The sequence below is a fragment of the Rhinolophus sinicus genome, chromosome 7 (genome assembly GCF_057876585.1).
Source record: "Rhinolophus sinicus isolate RSI-liver-muscle chromosome 7, RSI-T2T, whole genome shotgun sequence".
Taxonomy (NCBI): domain Eukaryota; kingdom Metazoa; phylum Chordata; class Mammalia; order Chiroptera; family Rhinolophidae; genus Rhinolophus; species Rhinolophus sinicus.
In genome coordinates, this window is record NC_142507.1 from 41,967,736 (window position 1) to 41,988,513 (window position 20,778).

The window sequence follows — 20,778 nt, forward strand, 5'->3', positions numbered from 1 at the left end:
GGCCTTGCTTCCTGTTTCACTGAAGAAATTGAAGCACTAGGAAGAAATCTTCCACAAACCTGCCTGCATTAGTGCCCATTTCGTAGCGCTTCCCCTATGGATGAAGTGCCCAGCCAAGGCCAACCACTGCCATGAGCACTACTTCCCATCTCTTCCCACCCACGCAAAGACTCAGGGAGACTCTCCTTGCACGACCATACCTCCCCTCTTTCCAGTCATCCATGCTTCTCTCTATTGGATCATCCTCCTAAGCATATAAACATGCTGTTGCTTCCTCCAGTTTTAGAAGACTGTCTTGATCCGGTGTCCCCCTCCAGTTACCGCTCCCTCTCCTCTTCATAGCAAAACTCCTTGAAAGAGTTGTTGATTCCTACTACCTCCAATTTCTATCCTACGTTTTCTGTTTCATCTGGTACACTATATGTTTTACTTGTTTATTGTCTCCTCCAACTTTATGCTAATATAAATTCCACAAACGCTTTTATTCTTTTTTCTGTTTTGTTTGTTGCTACATCCCCAGCACCCAGAACAAAGTCCAGAACATATTAGGTGCTCAAGAAACATTTGTTCATAAAAGCAACATTTGTTGAGTAAGTCAACAAGTCCCCATTTAAGTAAAAGATGTATGTTTTTAAGATACGCTTTACAACTAAGTCTAGTTTCCTATTCATCCATCTCAACTGTCTGAGTTGAGAAAGGATGTTATTAATCTTTTATATAGTCTTAAAATTTTGAGGTCTTCTGACTTTGTGGACCAAGGTTCTACAAAACAAGCAATTTAATGCTATATGCTATAAAAATGTTTTTTAAAAATTACTATAAGATTTACAGTGAAAATGGAAAACTAGAAACAGAGAGCACTCTTGGACTCTTATGTGATGCTAATAACTTATACTATTTGAAAATAAATACATCTTATCTCAAAAGGAATTATTTAAGCAAAACTAAAATCCTAATCAGATTAACAAATTTTAAATAAAACATTCTAATTGCTCAGAGGAAAACTAAATTGAAATGTTTGGGCTTCTTTCACTGTAACATTGAAATTAAAAGAACTGCTAACAGACATCAGTTACGATAATATAGTATAATCCATGGAACACCTCTTATAAACAAAAGTAATATGAAAACAGAAAAAATAAACAAAGCCACTTATATTTAAATTGACATCTATTGTTTGCATACACACCAATATTCTCTCCAATGAAAGCCTAAATTTTTCAAAATTAAATTTAAAACCTTATCTTTGTTATAAAATTCCACAGACAATAGCACTTTACCTGTTCATAGGCCCCGATCTTGATGGCTGCTTCAGGTGCAATCTTAAAAACATTTGCACCATTTCCTCGCCAAAGAGAACGAATTCCTCCTTCTTTTACCATCTGCTCAAACCCACCAATTAATCTCATTCTTCCGGACTTCAAACTATAGACCTAAAAATGAAAAGTAAATTCATTTATTTTTTTGGCAGTGTGGCATTGATATTATTATTGCTAATAAAATAATGATACATATATGTATAATTTATTATCTTTAACACCATTTAAATTTTCCTTTAGAAAGATATAAAACTGATATACTAATTTTTTGTTGTCCCCAAATACATACTTTAATTAAAGAAGAATATGTTAAAGAAAACAGGAATAACTTAATTACCAGGGAATTTTTGCGTGTACCGGATGTGGTATTGCTGCCAGAATATTTTAAGATAATTAAAGAGTGCACTGAAATGTGCACTGAAAATCGAATGGATAAAAGTACATCAAACTTTCAATAGTGGATATTTCTGGGGAGTGAGGTGGTATGGGTTGAATTGTGTGCCCCAAAAATTCATATGTTGACTTCCTAATCCCCATTACCTCAGAATGTACCATATTTGGAAATAGGGTCTTTACAGAGGTAGTCAAGTTAAAGTAAGGTCATTAAGGTGGGCCCTAAAACCTAATCTGACTGGTGTCCTTATAAAAAAGTGGAAATTTGGACTCAGACACATGTACAGAGGGAAGATCATGTGAAGAGACATAGAGGGAAGATGGCATCTACAAGCCCAGGAGGGAGGCCTGGAGCAGAACCTTCCCCTACAGCCCTCAGAAGGAACCGCCCCTACTGACACCCTGATCTCAGACTTCTGGCCTCCACAACTGAGAGACAACAACTTTCTGTTTAAGCCACTCAGTTTGTGGTATATTGTTACAGCATCCTTGGCAAACTAACACACAAGGATTGTGTATCATTTTAATGTTTTCCTTTATACTTTTCCATATTTTCACATTTTAATGCATTATTTTATAAGAAAAATGTTATTTTTTAAGAAAGTGAAAATTAAAACTAATAAAATATCCTCCTATTTATAAGAGAATAACAATGGAAGTGCAAGGCAAAATGGGCATTCTCACCTCCTGTAGTCTGTAAAATAATTTAACAATATATACATACAGCCTTAAAGATGTTCCTATTATTACTTAAACTTCTAGGAATTCTTTCTAAATAAATAATTCTAAATATGAGAAATGATTCATAAACCATGGTATTCATCATTATGAACTATTATGAATAATCACTTTAAAATAGCTTTAAAAGAGTTTTAAAAACCACCCTATATACCCAACAATAGGGGAAAAATGATAAAATAAATTATGCCATATTCACTTGAAATACTACATAGTCATTAAAAACTATATTTGAAAAATATACAAATATTTAAATATTTGAAGAATATTTGAGGTAACATGAATACATTCTCATGTTATACTGTTACTCATAAAACAATAAACAATATAAACTATTCATGAAGGAAGCACTACTATGTAAAAATATATATAAACAAAAACAAGAAGACAATACACTAAAGTGTTAATAATGATGATTTTGGGTGGTTAGAGAATAGATAACTTTTCTACTTTCTACTTTTCTATTTTCCAAAGATTTCTTTGTAGGCATATATTAATTTTATTTAGAAAATACAATTTTTAAAATACCAAAACAGGAACTGCAGAAAGTTTAATGTGCCTTTGATAAAAATAGTAACAATGCTATTTTTTTAATCTTATTTCTCTACAAAAATGATAGCTTTCATTTTTTTGAGTACTGACTACATGGTAGGCATTATGCTAAGCACTTTATAAAATCTTATTTAAATCTTAAAATAACCCTGGTATTATAATCTCCACTTTATACACCCAACTGGGAGAGCTCAAATAACTTGCCCAGTTATAAAGTAAGCAGCAAAGCCAGAATTCAAACCCAAGGCTTTCTGACTGTAAAGAGACCTGCTCTTAAACAACAGTAAACTACCTCTACCACACAACACATGTTCTTCTCTAGTTGTGTGAAGCTCACAAAGTAACACCTCCATCAATGAAGAGGACAAGTTCTCATGAACCCACTTTATTGTCAAATATATGTATACATGAAAGCCAGGAGAGCCAATCCAGAATGGCATAAGAAAGGCAGAGACTCTCCTTCCTCTTGCCTCTCATTATATTATTCTTCTCTCCCATTTCTAACCCATTTTTCATTTATCATATTCCTTCTTTTTGTCTTTCTATCTCTTCTCTATTTTCCTTTTCTATCTTTCTATCTCCCTTCTTCTTCTTAATCCTCTCTATCCAGCCTCCTTATTCCTTTCTCTTTTTTCACTCTTTCTGGAAATAACCCCCTATTTGTTCCATACTTTTTCACTCTCCCTAATCCACTGACCTATTTCCATCCCCTGGGAGAATTGATCATGCCTACCCTATATTCCTACAATACCCATATATACCTGTCTATCTGGCACATAGCAAGCACTCATAATTCACAATTATTATTTTCAATAGTATCATCATCATCACACAGATATGTTGTTTTTATCTTCATAAGGTTCTGGAGTATAAGAAATATGTTTTTTCATCCAGCACCTAGCATACTATGGGCACACATTAATATATCTTCTTTCTTTAGTTCTCCTCTGGGTCCCTTTCCCATTTTTCCCATCTCCTTGTATGTCTCCATCTCTTTGTAGATCTGTACTTTGTCTATAAATCTTTCCTTTACACCTCTTTTTTTTTTCCTGACACGTCCAGTCACCAAGGACGCTAGGTTTTTTATTTCTATCTGCAAAAGAGATCTTTCAATTCCTGCTCTTTCCTAACAGCTAACTGAATTTAGGCACCAACTAAACAGAATATAGGTTAGATATGTAATCAAACATGCAGAAAGTTGGTGGGTTATTTGTCTTATTATCTTATGCCATTCAAAGTATGTCCCCTACGCTTGCCTCATTAAATGAAAAGGTCTTTATTTCCATTGAATGCATTAACCAAGATATCACATATATTTATGTAAGAAATAACAGGTGGAGGGGAAATGATATTTACTCCTTCTTGGTGTTTCCTGGTAGTATATGTGTCCTCTGTCAAGACATACAGCACTTACATCACATTTTATTATCACTGGCCTAATTATCTATTTTCCTGATAAACTGTGAATTCTGTAAGGGTAGCAATGTCTGACTTACTACCATAACCCCCAATGCCTATTAAGTACCTGCTGCATAATGGGCCCTAAATAAAGATATGTGGTATGCATGAACAAAGCCTTTATTATTATTTTCCCAAAATGACATACCTATATAAATTTAGTTCTTTATGGAGATGACTCAAATCTTTTTTTGAATGATGCAGAAGAATAAATAAGCTAAATAGTTCTTAATTATGTAAAATTACAGTTATTACACAATTAACTCACATTGTATAATAATAACTATTTAGCTCTTTTTTGTGGCAGCTTGGAGGTGGTCAGCTGCTTCAAGATGAAGTTGAAAATCTTCTTCCCGGCCACTCACTTCTAGAAACTCACTGAAGTGGATGATGAATACAAATTCCTTTTTTTTAAAGAAATGTATGGCCACAGAAGTTGCTGCTGATGCTCTGGGTAAAGAATGGAGGGATTATGTAGCCCAAATCAATGGCAGGAACAACAAAATGGTTTCCCCATGAAGCAGAGTGTCTTGACCAATGGACATGTCTATCTGTTACTGAGTAAGGGGCATTCCTGTCATAGACCAAGGAGAAATGGAGAAAGAAAGCATAACTCTGCTCAGGGTTGCTTTGTGAATGCCAATTAGCATTCACAACTTGTTCACTGTTAAAAAAAAAAGTGGAGCAATATTCCTGAACTGATACTACTGTGCCTCAGTGTCTGAAGCCCAAAATAGCTAGCAGAATTTGCAAACTTTTCAATCACTCTAAAGAGGATGATGTTCACCAGTGTGTTGTAAAAAAGACCCTGAACAAATAAGGTACAAAACCAAAACCCAAAGTCCCCAAGTTCATCATCTTGTTGCTGCACATGTCCCACAACACAAATATCAGCTATTGCTCTGAAAAAAACAGCATACTAAAAAAATTACGGGGCAGCCAGATGGCTCAGTTGGTTAGAGTGCAAGCTCTGAACAACAGGGTTGCTGGTTCAATTCCCACATGGGACAGTGAGCTGCGCCCTCCACAACTAGATTGAAGACAATGAGCTGCTGCTGAGCTGCCAGAGAGGTGGCTAGACGGCTCAGTTGGTTAGAGCACGAGCTCTCAACAACAAGGTTGCCAATTCAAATCCTGTATGGGATGGTGGGCTGCGCTCCCTGCAACTAAAGATTGAAAACAGTGACTGGATTTGGAGTTGAGCTGCGCCTTCCACAACTAGATTGAAGGACAATGACTTGGAGCTGATGGGTCCTGGAGAAAAACACTGTTCCCCAATATTCCCCAGTTAAAAATAATAATAATAAAGAGGATGCAGAATGGGCTAAACTTTAGTCCAAGAGAATGAAGGAAGACAAAGAAAAACACCAGGAACAGATGGCTGAGAGATGAAAGTTATCCCCTCTGAGAGCTCTTACCTCTAAAGTTGAGTCAGTCAAAAATAAGATTTTCTAGAAACAGCAGTCAAGATGGTGCAGTATGTAAATACTGTGCTCACTGCCTCCCATGACCACTTCAAAATTACAACTAAACTACAAAACAATCATCACTGAGAACTGCCTCAAGTCTAGCTGAACAGAAGTCCTATAACTACGGATATACAGAGAAGCTACCTTGAGACTGGTAAGAGGGGTGGTCCCACACCCGTGTGTGGCAGTTACAAATAGGGAGGGATATTTTGGCTGCAGAAGTTCCCCCTGAAAAGCAAGGGGTCCCATCCCCACACCAGGCTCCCCAGCCCAGGGTCCCACTGCTGGGAAGAGATGTCCCCAAAACTTCTGGATATGAAAACCAGCAGAGATTGGGACATAGTGAGACAGGTGCTCCTCTTAAAGGGTCTGCACAAAGATTTACTTGCTAATAAACTTACTCTGAGCTCCACCACTGGGGTAGCAGCTTAAAAGGTGCCAGGGACATATGGAGAGGAACTGAATAGTCTGGCTTCAAGATGAGGACTGGAGGGGCAGATTTCTCCCAGACACAAGGGCTGGAAGAAGCCATGGTTCCTTTGTTGAACCCTCCCCCCATCCAATGTGCAGACACAAGTAGGCACCATATCTGAGTCTCCATCAACCTGGCTAAAACGATTAGTCCACTTTCACCCTAATGATTCCCTTAGAGCCCACCCCACCCAACTAGCCAGCCCACCCAAGCCATTTCCAGTGGCTTTTGATACAAACGGCCTATCTTGGCTCATGTTTCAGGCTTTCCTAAAATCTCTCAAAGATTCACAAACCCAAAACAAGAACATCTGGCCTTGGCATGCCCCGTACCCCTTGCTAAGCAGCCCCACTAGCAGCAGATGGCCTCAGTTTACAGCTTAGGCTCTCCCAGGTGTCTTCAAGCCCAGCACAAGTGGCAACAATCTGCACATCACTTTGTAGCTCATACCAAGTGGCCCCAGGCAGGGCACAGGCAGCAGCCGACCTTGGCCTGCACCAGAGCACCTCCCAAGAGGCCCAGAACCAAAACACCCGGTGGCCAGCTTCAGACCACACCAGAGCACCAACCAACCACCTCCACAGAAGACACATCAAAACCGCACACTGGGCAGGCACCAGAGCCCTGCTAAAGTGGATCCAGCTCTGTAGGGTCAGCCCTGCACAACAGCTCCTTCACTGTAGTCACAGCCAGTCCTCACAACCAATCAGCCTGCGGCTCAATCCCTCCCAATGATGTGCAAACAGCCAAGGCTCAGCTACAACAGGAAGGAGGAGGGCACACACAATGCACACAAGGGACACACCTGGAGCACCTGGCTCAGGTGACCAGGGAGACTAAGCTACTGAGCCCACAGGATACCTACTACATAAGGCCACTCTACCAAGAATGGGAGACATAGCAGCCCTACACAAGGAGGCAGCCAAATGAGGAGACAAAGAAACATGTCCCAAATAAGAACAGAAGAAAACTCCAGAAAGAGAAAGAAAGAAAGAAAGAAAGAAAGAAAGAAAGAAAGAAAGAAAGAAAGAAAGAAAGAAAAGGCAAGCAATCTACCACATGCAAAGTTCCAAACACTCATTATAAAGGTGACCAACGATCTCAGACAGAACTTCAACAAAGAGACAGGAAACATAAAAATAGAGATAGAAAACATAAAAAAGAACCAGTCAGAAGTAAAGACAACAATAACAGTAGATTAGATGAAGCAGAGGTAATCGATCAGTGATTTAGAAGATAAGGTAGCAGAAAACACCCAATCAGAACTGCAAAAAGAAAAAAGAATCAAAAAAAAAAAAAAAAAAGAGGAGAGTTTAAGGGGCCTCTGGGACAACATTAAGCATAACAACACTTGCATCATAGGTGTACCAGAAGGAGAAGAGAGTGAGCAAGGACTTGAAAACCTATTTGAAGAAATAATGATGGAAAACTTCCCTAACCTGGAAAAGGAAATAGATATACAAGCCTAAAAAGTGCAGAGAGGGCCGGCCCAGTCGCTCAGGCGGTTAGAGCTCCATGCTCCTAACACCGAAGGCTGCTGGTTCGATTCCCACACGGGCCAGTGGGCTCTCAACCACAAGGTTGTCAGTTCAATTTCTCGAGTCCCACAAGGGATGGTGGGCTCTGCTCCCTGCAACTAAGATTGAACACAGCACCTTGAGCTGAGCTGCCTCCTGGATGGCTCAGTTGGTTGGAGCGCGGGCTCTCAACCACAAGGTTGCCAGTTCAATTCCTTGAGTCCCGCAAGGGATGGTGGGCAATGACCCCTGCAACTAAAGATTGAACACGGCACCTTGAGCTGAGCTGCCGCTGAGCTCCTGGATGGCTCAGTTGGTTGGAGCGCGTCCTCTCAACCATAAGTTGCTGGTTTGACTCCCACAAGGGATGGTGGGCTGCGCCCCCCGCAACTACTAACGGCAACTGGACCTGGAGCTGAGCTGCACCCTCCACAACTAAGACTAAAAGGACAACAACTTGAAGCTGAGTGGCACCCTTCACAACTAAGATTGAAAGGACAACAACTTGACTTGGGGAAAAAAAAAAAGTCCTGAAAGTACATACTGTTCCCCAATAAAGTCCTGTTCCCCTTCCCCAATTAAAAAAAAAAAATCTTAAAAGAAAAAAAAAGTGTTCCCAATAAAGTAAGAAATAAATGTTTTTTAAAAAAAGTGCAGAGTCCCAAACAAGATGAACCCAAAGAGATCCACACCAAGACATATCATAATTAAAATGCCGAAGTTTAAAGACATAGAGAGAATATTAAAAGCAGTAAGAGAAAAGCAGTTTGTTACCTACAAGGGAGCTCCAATAAGACTGTCACTTGATTTCTCAACAGAAACTTTGCAGACCAGAGGGATTGGCACAAAATTTTTAAAATGATGAAAAGCAACAACCTACAACCAAGATTACTCTATCCATCAAGGCTATCATTTAGAACTGAAGGTCAGATAAAGAGCTTCCCAGACAAGAAGAACCTAAAGGAGTCCATCACCACCAAACCAGTATTGCAAGAAATGTTAAAGGGACTTCTTTAAGAAGAAAAAAGATCAAACATATAAATAATAAAATGACAACTACATATCTATTAATAATTAAGTCAAATTGACTAAATGCTCCAATAAAAACACATAGGGTGGCTGAGTGGATATGAAAACAAGACCTGTACATATGCTGTACAGGAGATTCTCTTTAGAATGAAAGACACACAGACTTAAAGTAAGTAACGGAAAAAGATATTTCATGAAAATGGAAATTTAAAATAAAAGAAGAAGAAAGCTTGCATAGCGATACTTATACCAAACAAAATGGACTTTAAAACAAAGGCTATAACAAGAGACAAAGAAGGACCTGGTAATTCTACTTCTGCTCATTTACCCAAAGAAACCCAAAACACTAAAGTGAAAAGACATGTGCATCCATGTGTTCATTGCAGCATTATTTACAGTGGCTGGGATGTGGAGGTGGCCTGAGTGTCCATCAATGGATGAATGGATGGGATATTGCTCAGCCATGGGAAGGAATGGGGTCTTGCCATGTGCAGTGGCATGGATAGACCTGGAGGGTATTATGCTGGATGGGGTGAGTTGGACAAAGAAGGACAGATATCATGTGATTTTGCCTATATGTAAAATCTAAAAAACAAAATAAATGAATAAACAAAAGAGAAACAAACTCATAGATACAGGAAACATTTTTATGGTTGCCGGTGGGGGGGGATGGGTGAAAACAAGGAAGGGATTAAGAAATACTGAATTGTTAGTTATAAAATAGTCATGGGAATGTAAAGTATAACATAGGAAATATAATCAATAATATTGTAATAACTATGTATGGTGTCAGATGGGTACTAGATTTATCAGGGGGATCACTTTGTAAGTAATATAAATGTCTAATTACTATGTTGTACACCTAAACTAATATAATGTTGTATGCCAACTGTAACTCAAAAATACAAAATTATTTAACTGATCGAAGGAAAACTGACTCTGAGTGACAAACACATAATGCAATATATAGATTACGTATTACAGAATTGTATACTTGAAACCTATATAATTTTACTAATCAATGTCACCCCAATAAATTTAATAAAAATTTAAAAAAAATAAATAAATAAGATTTTCTAACTAACAAATAAATAAATCAGACATCAATCAAAAACCAAAAAACTATTCATAATTCATTATAAAATTTCCCCAATGTTATTAAAAAACCTAAAGAGTTGATATCTCATTGTGGTTTTTATTTGCCTTTCTCTGATGATTAGTGATGTTGAGCATTTTTTCATATGTCTAGTGCCATTTGTGACAACATGGATGGATCTTGAGATTATTATGCTAAGCGAAATAAGTCACACGGAAAAAGTCGAGAACCATATGATTTCACTAATATGTGGCATATAAAACTGAAAACAACAAAGGAACAAGAAAAACAACTGAAGAAACAAAAACTCATAGACACAGACAATAGTTTAGGGGTTACCAAAGGGCAAGGGGGTCAAAGGGTGGTAGAAGAGGGTAAAAGGTATTAAATATTGTGTTTCCCCAAAAATAAGACCTAGCCAGACCATCAGCTCTAATGCGTCTTTTGGAGCAAAAATTAATATAAGACCCGGTATATATTATATTATATTATATTATATTATACCCAGTCTTATATTATATAAGACTCAGTATTATATTATGTTATGTTTTTTAATATATCTGTTTTTTAATATAGTGGTCTTATATCGGTCTTATATAATATAAAAACAGGTATTATATTTTAAGACCAGGTATTATATTATATTATATTATATTATATTATATTATATTATATTATATTATAATATATTATATTATAATAAGACTGGGTCTTATATTAATTTTTGCTCCAAAAGACACATTAGAGCTGATGGTCCAGCTAGGTCTTATTTTCGGGGAAACATGGTATATGGTGATGGAAGGAGAACTGACTCTGGATGGTGACACACAACGTGACATATAGATGATGTATTACAAAATTGTACACTTGAAACCTATGTAACTTTATTAACAATTGTCACCCCAATAAACTTTAATTTAAAAAAGAAAGACAATAAAACACCGTGTAAATTTAATTACAAATTTAAATTCACCAGATTGTGGATTATTAATTTTTGTATCCTTGCAAAGAAAGTATTCAGCAAATATTAACTTTTAATATGCTACTTAACATATTAAAGCATGCACTATTTTATAACTATTATTGACAATTCATTACTCAGTAAAATAAAGGAAATTAGGCAACACAACCTCTAATGAGGTATTAGTCAATAATGCACTCTACGTGATTTATTCTCCAATTCTTAGAAATATCCTTAGTACTTAAATAATAGATGAGAACCATGCTATTACGTTGGTATCAGGGCTTAAAGATAACCAATAAATTAGCCTAATGGTGTCTTATCACTTCTTTAATAGATTTAGTTATATTTCCGAACAAACCTTCTAATAAAATGGTTCCATTACTATTTCAAATAAAAATTCATTTAAACAGTATATGAGCATCTTTAAGAAAAGAAATCTTTTAATATTGAAAGTCAGAAAATTTACATTTTCAGAAAAATGTAGAACTTTAATGAGAAGTAGTATGAAATGTGCCAAAATATTTCTTTTGAAAATTATCAAGGATTTTACATGTTACTTTAATGCTTAAGGGGTAACTACCTGCATCATGAGTTTCAAGCGGTCAAAAGGCGCTGTGCACGTTCTAGCAACTGCACCCGCTATTCCTCCTGCTACCAAACGCCTCCACCAATCCCCAGAATGCTTTTCTTGTTCAGTAAATTCATCTGGAATAGCTATACTCTCCCCTATGTCAATTATCTGGTAAAGTGTAAAACAAAACAAAAAACAGTTAGACAATAAAGTATAACACTTGATAAATTAAAAGTATAACTTTTTACAAAGACCAAAAAACCTAAAGATTTTTTCCATATCTCATCTCTTGTTAATGAGATTGACAATTCTCTTAGCACTTTTACTAGGCCAAATGATTTTTAATAATGCATTCAGATATAGATTTAATGTAAAGTCAATTCACATTGATGAAAGAAATTGAAGAAGACACAAGTAAATAGAAAGCTATGCCATGCTCATGGATTAGAAGAATTAATATTGTTAAAATGTCCATACTACCCAAAGCCATTAATAGCTTCAGTGCAATCCCTACCAAAATTCCAAAGACATTTTTCACAAAAATAGAAAAAAAAAATCCTAAAATGCACTTCAAACCCTGAATAGCCAAAGCAATCCTCAGACAGAAGAACCAAACTAGAGGCTTCGCACTTCCTGCTTTCAAACTATATTACAAAGTTATAGTAATCAAAACAGTATGGTATTGGCATAAAAGCAGACACATAAACTAATGGAACAGAATCAAGAACCAAGAAATAAATCCTCACATATATAACCAACTAATATTTGACAAGGGAGCCAAAATATTCAATGGAAAACTATAGTCTCTTCAATAAATGGTGCTGGGGAAATTGGACAATCACATGCAACAGAGTGAAATTGAACCCTATCTCACATCACTCACAAGAATTAACTCAAAATAGATTAAAGATTTAAACATAAAATCTAAAACTATAAAACTCCTAGAAGAAAACATAATGAAAAAGCTTCTTAACACTGGTCTTGGCAATGATTTTTTGGATATGACACCAAAAGCATAAGTAACAAAATCAAAAATTAATAAGTAAGACTATATCAAACTGAAAAGCTTCTGCACAGCAAAAGAAACAATCAGGAATATGCAAAGGCAACCTATGAAATGGAAGAAAATATCTACATATCATATATCTGAGAAGGGGATGTTAACCAAAATATATAAGAACTCAAACGACTCAATAACAAAAAGAAAAAAAAAACAATCCAAAGAAAAACTGGGCAAAAGAACTAAACAGACATTTCTCCAAGGAAGACAGACAAATGCCCAACATATATAGGAAAAGATGGTCCACATCACTAATCATTAGGGAACTGCAAATCAAAGCCACAATGAGTTATCACATCACACCTATTAGAATGGCTAATACCTAAAAAATACAAGAGATAACAAGTGTTGGCAAGGATGAGAAGAAAAGTGAACCCTTGTACACTGTTGGTGAGAATTTAAATTGGTACAGCCACCACGGAAATCAGTATGAGATTCTTCAAAATCTATCATATATAAGAACTATTGTACAACTATCATATGATCCATCAACTCCAATTCTTGGCATATAGCCAAGGCAATGAAATTATGATCTCAAAGAGATATCTGTACCTCCATGTTCATTGCAGCATTATTCACAATAGCCAAAATATGAAAACAACCTAAGTGTCTTTCTATGGATGAATGGATAAAGAAGATGTGGTAGATAAATTAGATAGATAGATACATATGTATACACTTGTACATATACATATACATATATGTATACATACACACACACACACACACACAATGGTTTATTATTCAGCCATGAGAAAGAAGGAAATCCTGCCATTTGCAACAACATGGATGGATCTTGAGGGTATTACGCTAAGTGAAATAAGTCAGACAGAGAACAACAAATACTGTATGATATTACTTACATGTAGAATCTAAAAAAGCCAAATTTGTAGAAACAAAGTAGAATGGCAGTTTCCAGAGGCTAGGAGGTGGGGAAATGGGGAGATGTTGGTCAAAGGGAACAAACTTCCAGTTAGATGAGTAAGTTCAGGGATCTCATGTACAGCATAGAGATTACAGTTAACTACTGTATTGTATACTTAAAACTTGCTACGAGTATAAATCTTAAATGTTCTTACCACACAATAGAAATAGGGATAGAAATTATGTGAAGTGATGGAGGTGATAACTAACCCTACCGTGGTAATCATTTCACAATATCTAAGCGTATCAAATATCATGTTCGCCTTAACTTACACAATGTTATATGTCAATTACATCTCAATAAATTTGCAAAAAAAAGACTAAAATATAAACAGACAATTCATAGAAAAGAACATGTGAATATCTAATGTTTCTATGAAGAGATGTTTAAAATGCACTAGGAATCAATGAAATATACATTGAGCCAACAAGATACCATTTTATGCCCAACAGAATGGCAAATATTAGAAAATTAGATTATACCAAGTAAAAATAATACAAGTATAGAGAGAAATAGGAACCTCCATGCATTGCTGGTGGGAGTAAACTGGTATAGCAAGCCGTTCTAGGAAATAACATAACTACACACTATTTCATAAAATTAAAACTGGATACCCTAGTAAGACTTACAAGATACTCCTTTTGACTTTAAAAAATCCAGGCAACATTTTTTAAGGTACATAAGAGAAAAGCATTATTGTGGGTGGAGAGTTGGAGAAAACTTAGATATCTATTGCTAGGGGTATGGATAAGGTAGACGTGTTAAATGCACACTTACTATATAGTACTACGTAGTTAGAAGCAATAAGCTAGATGAACACATAACAAAAAGGACAAATCTTAAAATCATAATGCTGAGTGAACAGCACAAGATAATCAAATGTGGCCTTTAGCACAATACTATCTGTGTAAATTAAAAACACACACATGAAACAGTAGTGTATGATTTCTAAGAATATATGCATATTCAAGAACACAGATGAAACATTAGAATAAGTGCCTATCATAATAACATTTATTGAACATACATGTTACCTGCTCAGCCCTTTTCTAAATACACTAATATAATAATTAAATTCTCAAAACTATTACTATTATTATCCCCAGTACATAACTGAGAAAATTGAGGCACAGTGTGTGGCATGTGGGATTCAAACCTAGGCAGTCTGACTCCAGAGCCTATGCTCTTAATCTTCCCCTATATTATCTATGAAGAGGGGGCAAGAAGTCATGAGCATAGATGCAAATACTATACCATGAACAAATGATTAACTTAAACCCTGCATCTGCAATCTAAAAAAGACACACACAAAAAAGGTCCCTAATTGCAAAATCTCACTTGTTCCTCACACCTTTTAAGTCAATAAAAAGAGGTAGATTTCATATTTCATCCTTTCTGATTCTAAAATTTTGAATCTTATTATTTGACTTTCCTATGACAGAAGGCCCAAGTGAGTACATCATATCTGTGAAAAAAGAAAAGTGCATTATTTTTCTACGTTTCTAGGACAGTGAACTATATCAGAGTTCTTTATTCTCAGCACAAAGTAGACCCTTTCTGCAGATGGGTATCTATTTTAAGGTCTAGGTTTTAGCAAAGAAATTGTGGTAGCTGTGTTTGTATATGTAATACTAACACTCCTTGTTAAATTAGTAGAATACTATCTAGGAGAGAATACTACTACTATAGCCACTGAGGCTGGAAGTATTATAGTGATTATGTGGTCACAATAATAGCTATAAAATTTATGGCAACATAAAAATAGAGTAAAATACAAAGTAATCTTACAGTATAACGCTTCCAGAAACCAGCAATATCTTCAATACTTCTTGCAGGATGAAGTAAAAAGTAGTACTTCCATTCATCCCAGTCTATTGTCATTGTTCCATCTGTATCAATGCTGAAATCAAAAAAATATATAGTGCTTATAACATTTATAATAAAGTTAGCACAATTATAAAAATTAATTAAATGTTTCTTACATATTTATCGTAGAAGCCGCTCCTTTGGGCTTCATGTATATTGCGGTATTTTCATAATTTAATAGACTTTTGTTAGAAAAACTGAAAATAGAATACAGAGAGTTCCCATATACCTGCACACCCAGTTTCCCCTAATGGTAACATCTGAATATGGTACATTTGTTACAATTAATGAACCAATATTGATACATTATTATTAACTAAAGTTCATACTTTATTCAGGGTTCCTTAGTTTTTTGGGTTTTTTTTACTTTTTTTAACTAATGTCATTTTGTTGCTTTAGGATCCCATCTGAGATACTATATTCCAACTAATCGTGATGTCTCCTTAGATTCTTCTTGGCTATGACAGTTTCTCAGACCTTCCTTGTTTTTTATAATTTTGACAGTTTTGAGGAGTACTGATAAGATATTTTGTAGAATGCCCCTCTAACGGAATTTATTTTGTATTGCTTTTTAACTATTTACTTCTATGTTTTTCTCTCATACTTGCCTTTGATCTTTAATAAGGAAAACTATAAGTCACCTTTATATCTCTAGCACTGAGCACTCAATGTTTGTTGAATGAATGAATGAATGAATGAATGAATGAATGAATGAAATTGACTGAAGATTAACCTTATACCTTTTGTCTCTTCTAATAGCATTTCCCTCTGACCCTTTTCTCCCTACTTATAGCATTTAAGTCAACTTTAAAATAATGTTTTACTTATGAATTTAAAGAGAAGACTCATTTTTACCATGCAAAATTCAGGATTTACTCAACTTTTAAGCAACTCGAATCATAAAATAATCAGCTGTTTCTTTAAAGTCTGAGAAAAGGTAGAATTAAGTGAAATGCTTTTTCAATTACATTTTTCTACATGGAAATTCTAAAAACCAATTCCATTCTGCCAACAAGATCAGTACGATTTCCAGTTCCAGCTAAAACAAAATAATGGGTGTAGAATGTATCCTCCCACTATAAACAATTATGAAATTGAACACAGTATATGAAGCAACTGTTTTCAGGCACTGGACTAAAAGCAGAATGTGGTTATGATACTTGAGAGAAGGAAAACACAGGAGGTGAGCTCCCCATTCACTCTGGTGCTTGTCTGGGAACACTTTTCCAAACTGTAGCACAGAGAAGTAGAAGCCTAAACAGAAAGCAAGTCTCATAGACAGAATAAACAGAGGTAGGAGCTGAGGGCTGCGGAGGGGGCAGGAATGTGCACAACAAAATGTGCAGGGCTCTCCAGAACCTATATAGGTACCTCTTTGCATCTTTGGCCAAATACTAATCTATGCATGACTCCATCAGTCTGACCAAAGTAGTTACTGGATGGCTGTGAACTTCATGGAAACTCTGTAGCTGAGCAATGTTGGAATAAAAGGGAGGGAAGGAAGGAGGAGCTATATTTATAGTAATTAGTTTCTAAACAAAAATTAAAACTATTAAAAATAAGGATAAGGGCTGACCTTTGCAGAATATTTTTTGCCTGAGCTTCAGAAATATTTAAACCCAGTGATTTCAAAGCAGCAATTATTTCTGAAGTATCTATTACTCCTTTAAAAAGTGAAAAACAAATGTCAAGTTAAAGTATCTGAAAAGATAACAAAATATATTTAGAACACAATAATCTTATAAAGCCCATGCATTTTATAGGCCTATAACCCCATATTCACAACCCAAAGACTAAAAAGCTCTAAAAACTAACAGACGTTTTATAAATTTGGCACCAAAATTCATCTGGTGGTAAAACCTGCCTTAACTTGATGTGAGGTTAATTTTATTTAATTATTTGTCTAATTTAGTGTTATTATTCATTTGTTTCACTGAACGAATATTCATATACAGTTGACCCTTGAACAACATGGGTTAGAACTGCACAGGTCTACTTATATGCAGATTTTTTCCAATAAGCATGGCAGGGGTTTTGTGTCCCCAGATTTCGCATCTGCGGGTTTCATTTCCCTGGGTTTAACCAACCTTTTATTGAAACCAGTATTTTCGTATTCCCAACTTGTTACCCAAACACGATCAAAAATATTGTTTTCAATCCACAGTTGGCTGAATCTGTGGATGTGAAGGGCCGACTATAGTTAACTTTTGGGGGACTCAAAAGTTATACTGGGCTTTCTAACTGTATGGGGGTCAGCACCCCTAACATTCCTGTTGTTCAAGGGTCAACTGTATACAACTGCACAGGTGCCCCAGACTCCACTTGGAGTATTACATAATCTACCATATATGCACTGTATTGTTTTTCTAAAATCCAAATTCTTAATTTCTAAACATACATGGCCCCAAGGGTTTCCAGTAAGAGTCTGTAGATCTATAACAGATCTTGATTATTGTACTTACTTGGAAATTAAAAAGCTAATTCTGAATATCTGATTCAGCGGCATGAAAATAAGGCCACTCAATGTTTTATAAGGAAAGTTTTTTAAAACAACCTACTTAAAATATAATACAACACCAAACTCCTTTTTAACACAACCATATCCTAGCTTAAATAACTCGAATCAAATATATGAGGTCTGACAATTAAGTTCACGAACTCATCCTAGAAAAAAGTGCTACATATCATTATGTAGCTGAATATCATTATGGTCACCTTTGAAGTAAGTACTCCCTTTGGGAAGCTATGCACTGATGCCAGTGCCTAGTCCACCTACCCTTCAAAGCAATTTTGGAACTGTTTCTGGGATGCCCATCAGAGCTGTCGTCATATACCCCTTGATGTCCTGAATGTCATCAAGATGTCCTTCATCTTCTGATAAAGAAAAATATCACTGGGGGCCAGATCAGGTGAATAAGGAGAGTGTCCCAATATAGTTATTTGTTTACTGGTTAAACACTCCCTCACAGGCAGTGCCATGTAAACTGGTGCATTGTTGTAATGCAAGAGCCATGAATTGTTGGCAAAAAGTACAGGTCATTTTTGTCTAACTTTTTCATGTAGCCTTTTCAGCACTTCCACATAGTAAACTTGATTAACTGTTTGTCCAGTTGGCACAAATTCATAATGAATAATCCTTCTGATATCAAAAAAGGTTAGCAACATCATTTTGACTCTTGATTTGGACTGACGGAACTTTTTTGGTCATGGAGAATTGGCTGACTTCCATTATGCACTTTGACGTTTTGTTTCAGGGTCGTATTGGTACACCCATGTTTCATCACCAGTGATAACATGGCCCAAAACATCATCTAGCCTCTCTACAAGGTCTGGCAGATTTTGACTCTCCTTTGTTTTTGTTCACCGGTGAGCTCCTTCGGGACCATTTTTGCACACACCTTTCTCATGCCAAGATTTTCAGTTAAGATTTTCCTAACTGTTTCTCTATCAATGTTTACTTGGTCTGCTATGCTTCTCACAGTCAGCCAACGATTTTGATGCACAATTCGACACATTTTTGCAATGTTTTCCTCAGTTCTGCTTGTTACTAGCCACCCTGACCTCTTCATCAGTGACAGGTTCTCTCCCCTCAGAAAAATATTTAATCCATTTGTACACAAACATTTAATCCATTTGTGCCGTTTTCTTCATGGCATTATCCCCATAAACTTGGACTAACATGTCCCTAATTTCACTTCCACTCTTGCCAAGTTGAACAAGAAATTCAATGTTTGTTCGTTGCTCTAATTCAAGCTCAGACATTCTCGCGACGGCACACAACGCACAACAATAATGAACGCCACTCAGCAAGATACGGCCACACATCGACACAAACACAGCTGTGAGACACTGATACACCAAAGTTATGAAACCTTACCGAGCTGTTTGTACAGTGCTGCCAATGTAAGCACACGGTGGTAAGTTTGCGAACTTAATTGTCACACCTTCATATTTAAAACAAGCTTACTAAGCATTTCAACCTCACATTGCTTAATGTTGTAAAGGAAAAATTAAGTACTCCATATTCTCCCTAAACTCTAAATCATGTCACTCCTCACATTCAAAATATCTTTGATTCCTCTCTTGTGTCAAGCAAATAGTTGAGGATACCATCTTTTAAAATGTGAGGACAACTTTTTTATGTTTAATAAAAAAATCAACTTTAGTGTCACCTAGTTGAAAAACATGTAAAGTCAAAAAGCTACTGTAAATTCAGCCATATCTTTAATTTGTATTTTATGAACCATAGCTGCATCTGCGTACCTTTATAAATAGTACATGTATTATGAGACATATTTGTTTAGCAATTGACAAAGCCCAGTATTCATATATAGAATCTCAAATGTTTTGCAATGACTCCAAGGCCCCTAGTATTCCAAGCTCCATGGGGTGGAATTTACTGATCTATTCCTCAGCCTAGAAATCAAATTTTTCTACAACGGGGGAAGCTGGATTCTCTGCCTTATATCCCATTATAATCTTCAAACAGTATACTCATCAATTCAAGAGTTTAAACAATTTTTTTCAAAGCCTACTATTCAAACCACTATGCTAAATGATAAGAGAGAAGCCAAAGATTAATAAAACAACACTCCCCCAAGGAGTTTACCAGCATGTATGAATGCGCTATTTAAAAAAAATATATCACGCTATGCTAAATATATATTACAGAAGAGTTGTGAATAAGGTGCAATAGAAGGATAAATAAAGGCATGAAAAACCAGGGTCACACTAGTTTAAAAAAAAAGAAAAACAAGAGTCCCAAATGAAATACCTTAAAGGATAACCAAGAGACCACAAAAGAAACAAAAGCATTTCAACAAAGGCATAAGACAAGCAAGATATACTTATTTAACAAAGATTGACTGAGACCTTGCATATAATATTAGAGAGCAGAATGGTGGCTACTTTGGAGGGTGGTAGTGATTAAAGGGGATTACAAAAAGGATGCTTCCGAGACACTAGTGATATTCTGCTTCCCAATCTGGATGCTGTTTTCACGTTGTATATCTATCTTGGGAAAATTATGGATCTTTTACTTGTAATTTATGTACTTTGTTATACATGGTATACATATATATTATATGGGGGAATATATATATGAAATCTTCCCCAAAAAAATCATTAAGTTAGGGCCTAACTTGAAATGCCATATTAACGAGCTTTGACCTGGTCAGGCAATTTCCCAATTCTGCCTTTGTTCAAGATATTCTCTCTGCTCAAGAACCTTTCCATTTCAATTCTGTTTATATATTGACCCAGCATGAATCTAAATTGCCCCTGAGCACAGTTGAACTCTCCTTGTATCACTTTTCTAGCAATTATCATAGTCTGTCTTATGTACAGCTA

The 20,778-nt window shown here is 35.9% G+C and overlaps 1 protein-coding gene across 1 annotated transcript in view; it reads right to left on the minus strand.

The window, feature by feature from the left end:
- LOC109455135 (mitochondrial adenyl nucleotide antiporter SLC25A24-like) overlaps window positions 1-20,778 on the minus strand; it is a 44,938-nt gene that overhangs the window by 12,115 nt on the left and 12,045 nt on the right. Inside the window, exons 3-6 of the mRNA XM_088799466.1 lie at window positions 17,006-17,093; window positions 15,352-15,463; window positions 11,588-11,746; window positions 1,281-1,433 (exon numbers count right to left, since the gene is read on the minus strand). Of these exons, the coding sequence (XP_088655592.1) occupies window positions 1,281-1,433; window positions 11,588-11,746; window positions 15,352-15,463; window positions 17,006-17,093 (512 nt within the window). The remainder of the gene's footprint in view (window positions 1-1,280; window positions 1,434-11,587; window positions 11,747-15,351; window positions 15,464-17,005; window positions 17,094-20,778) is intronic.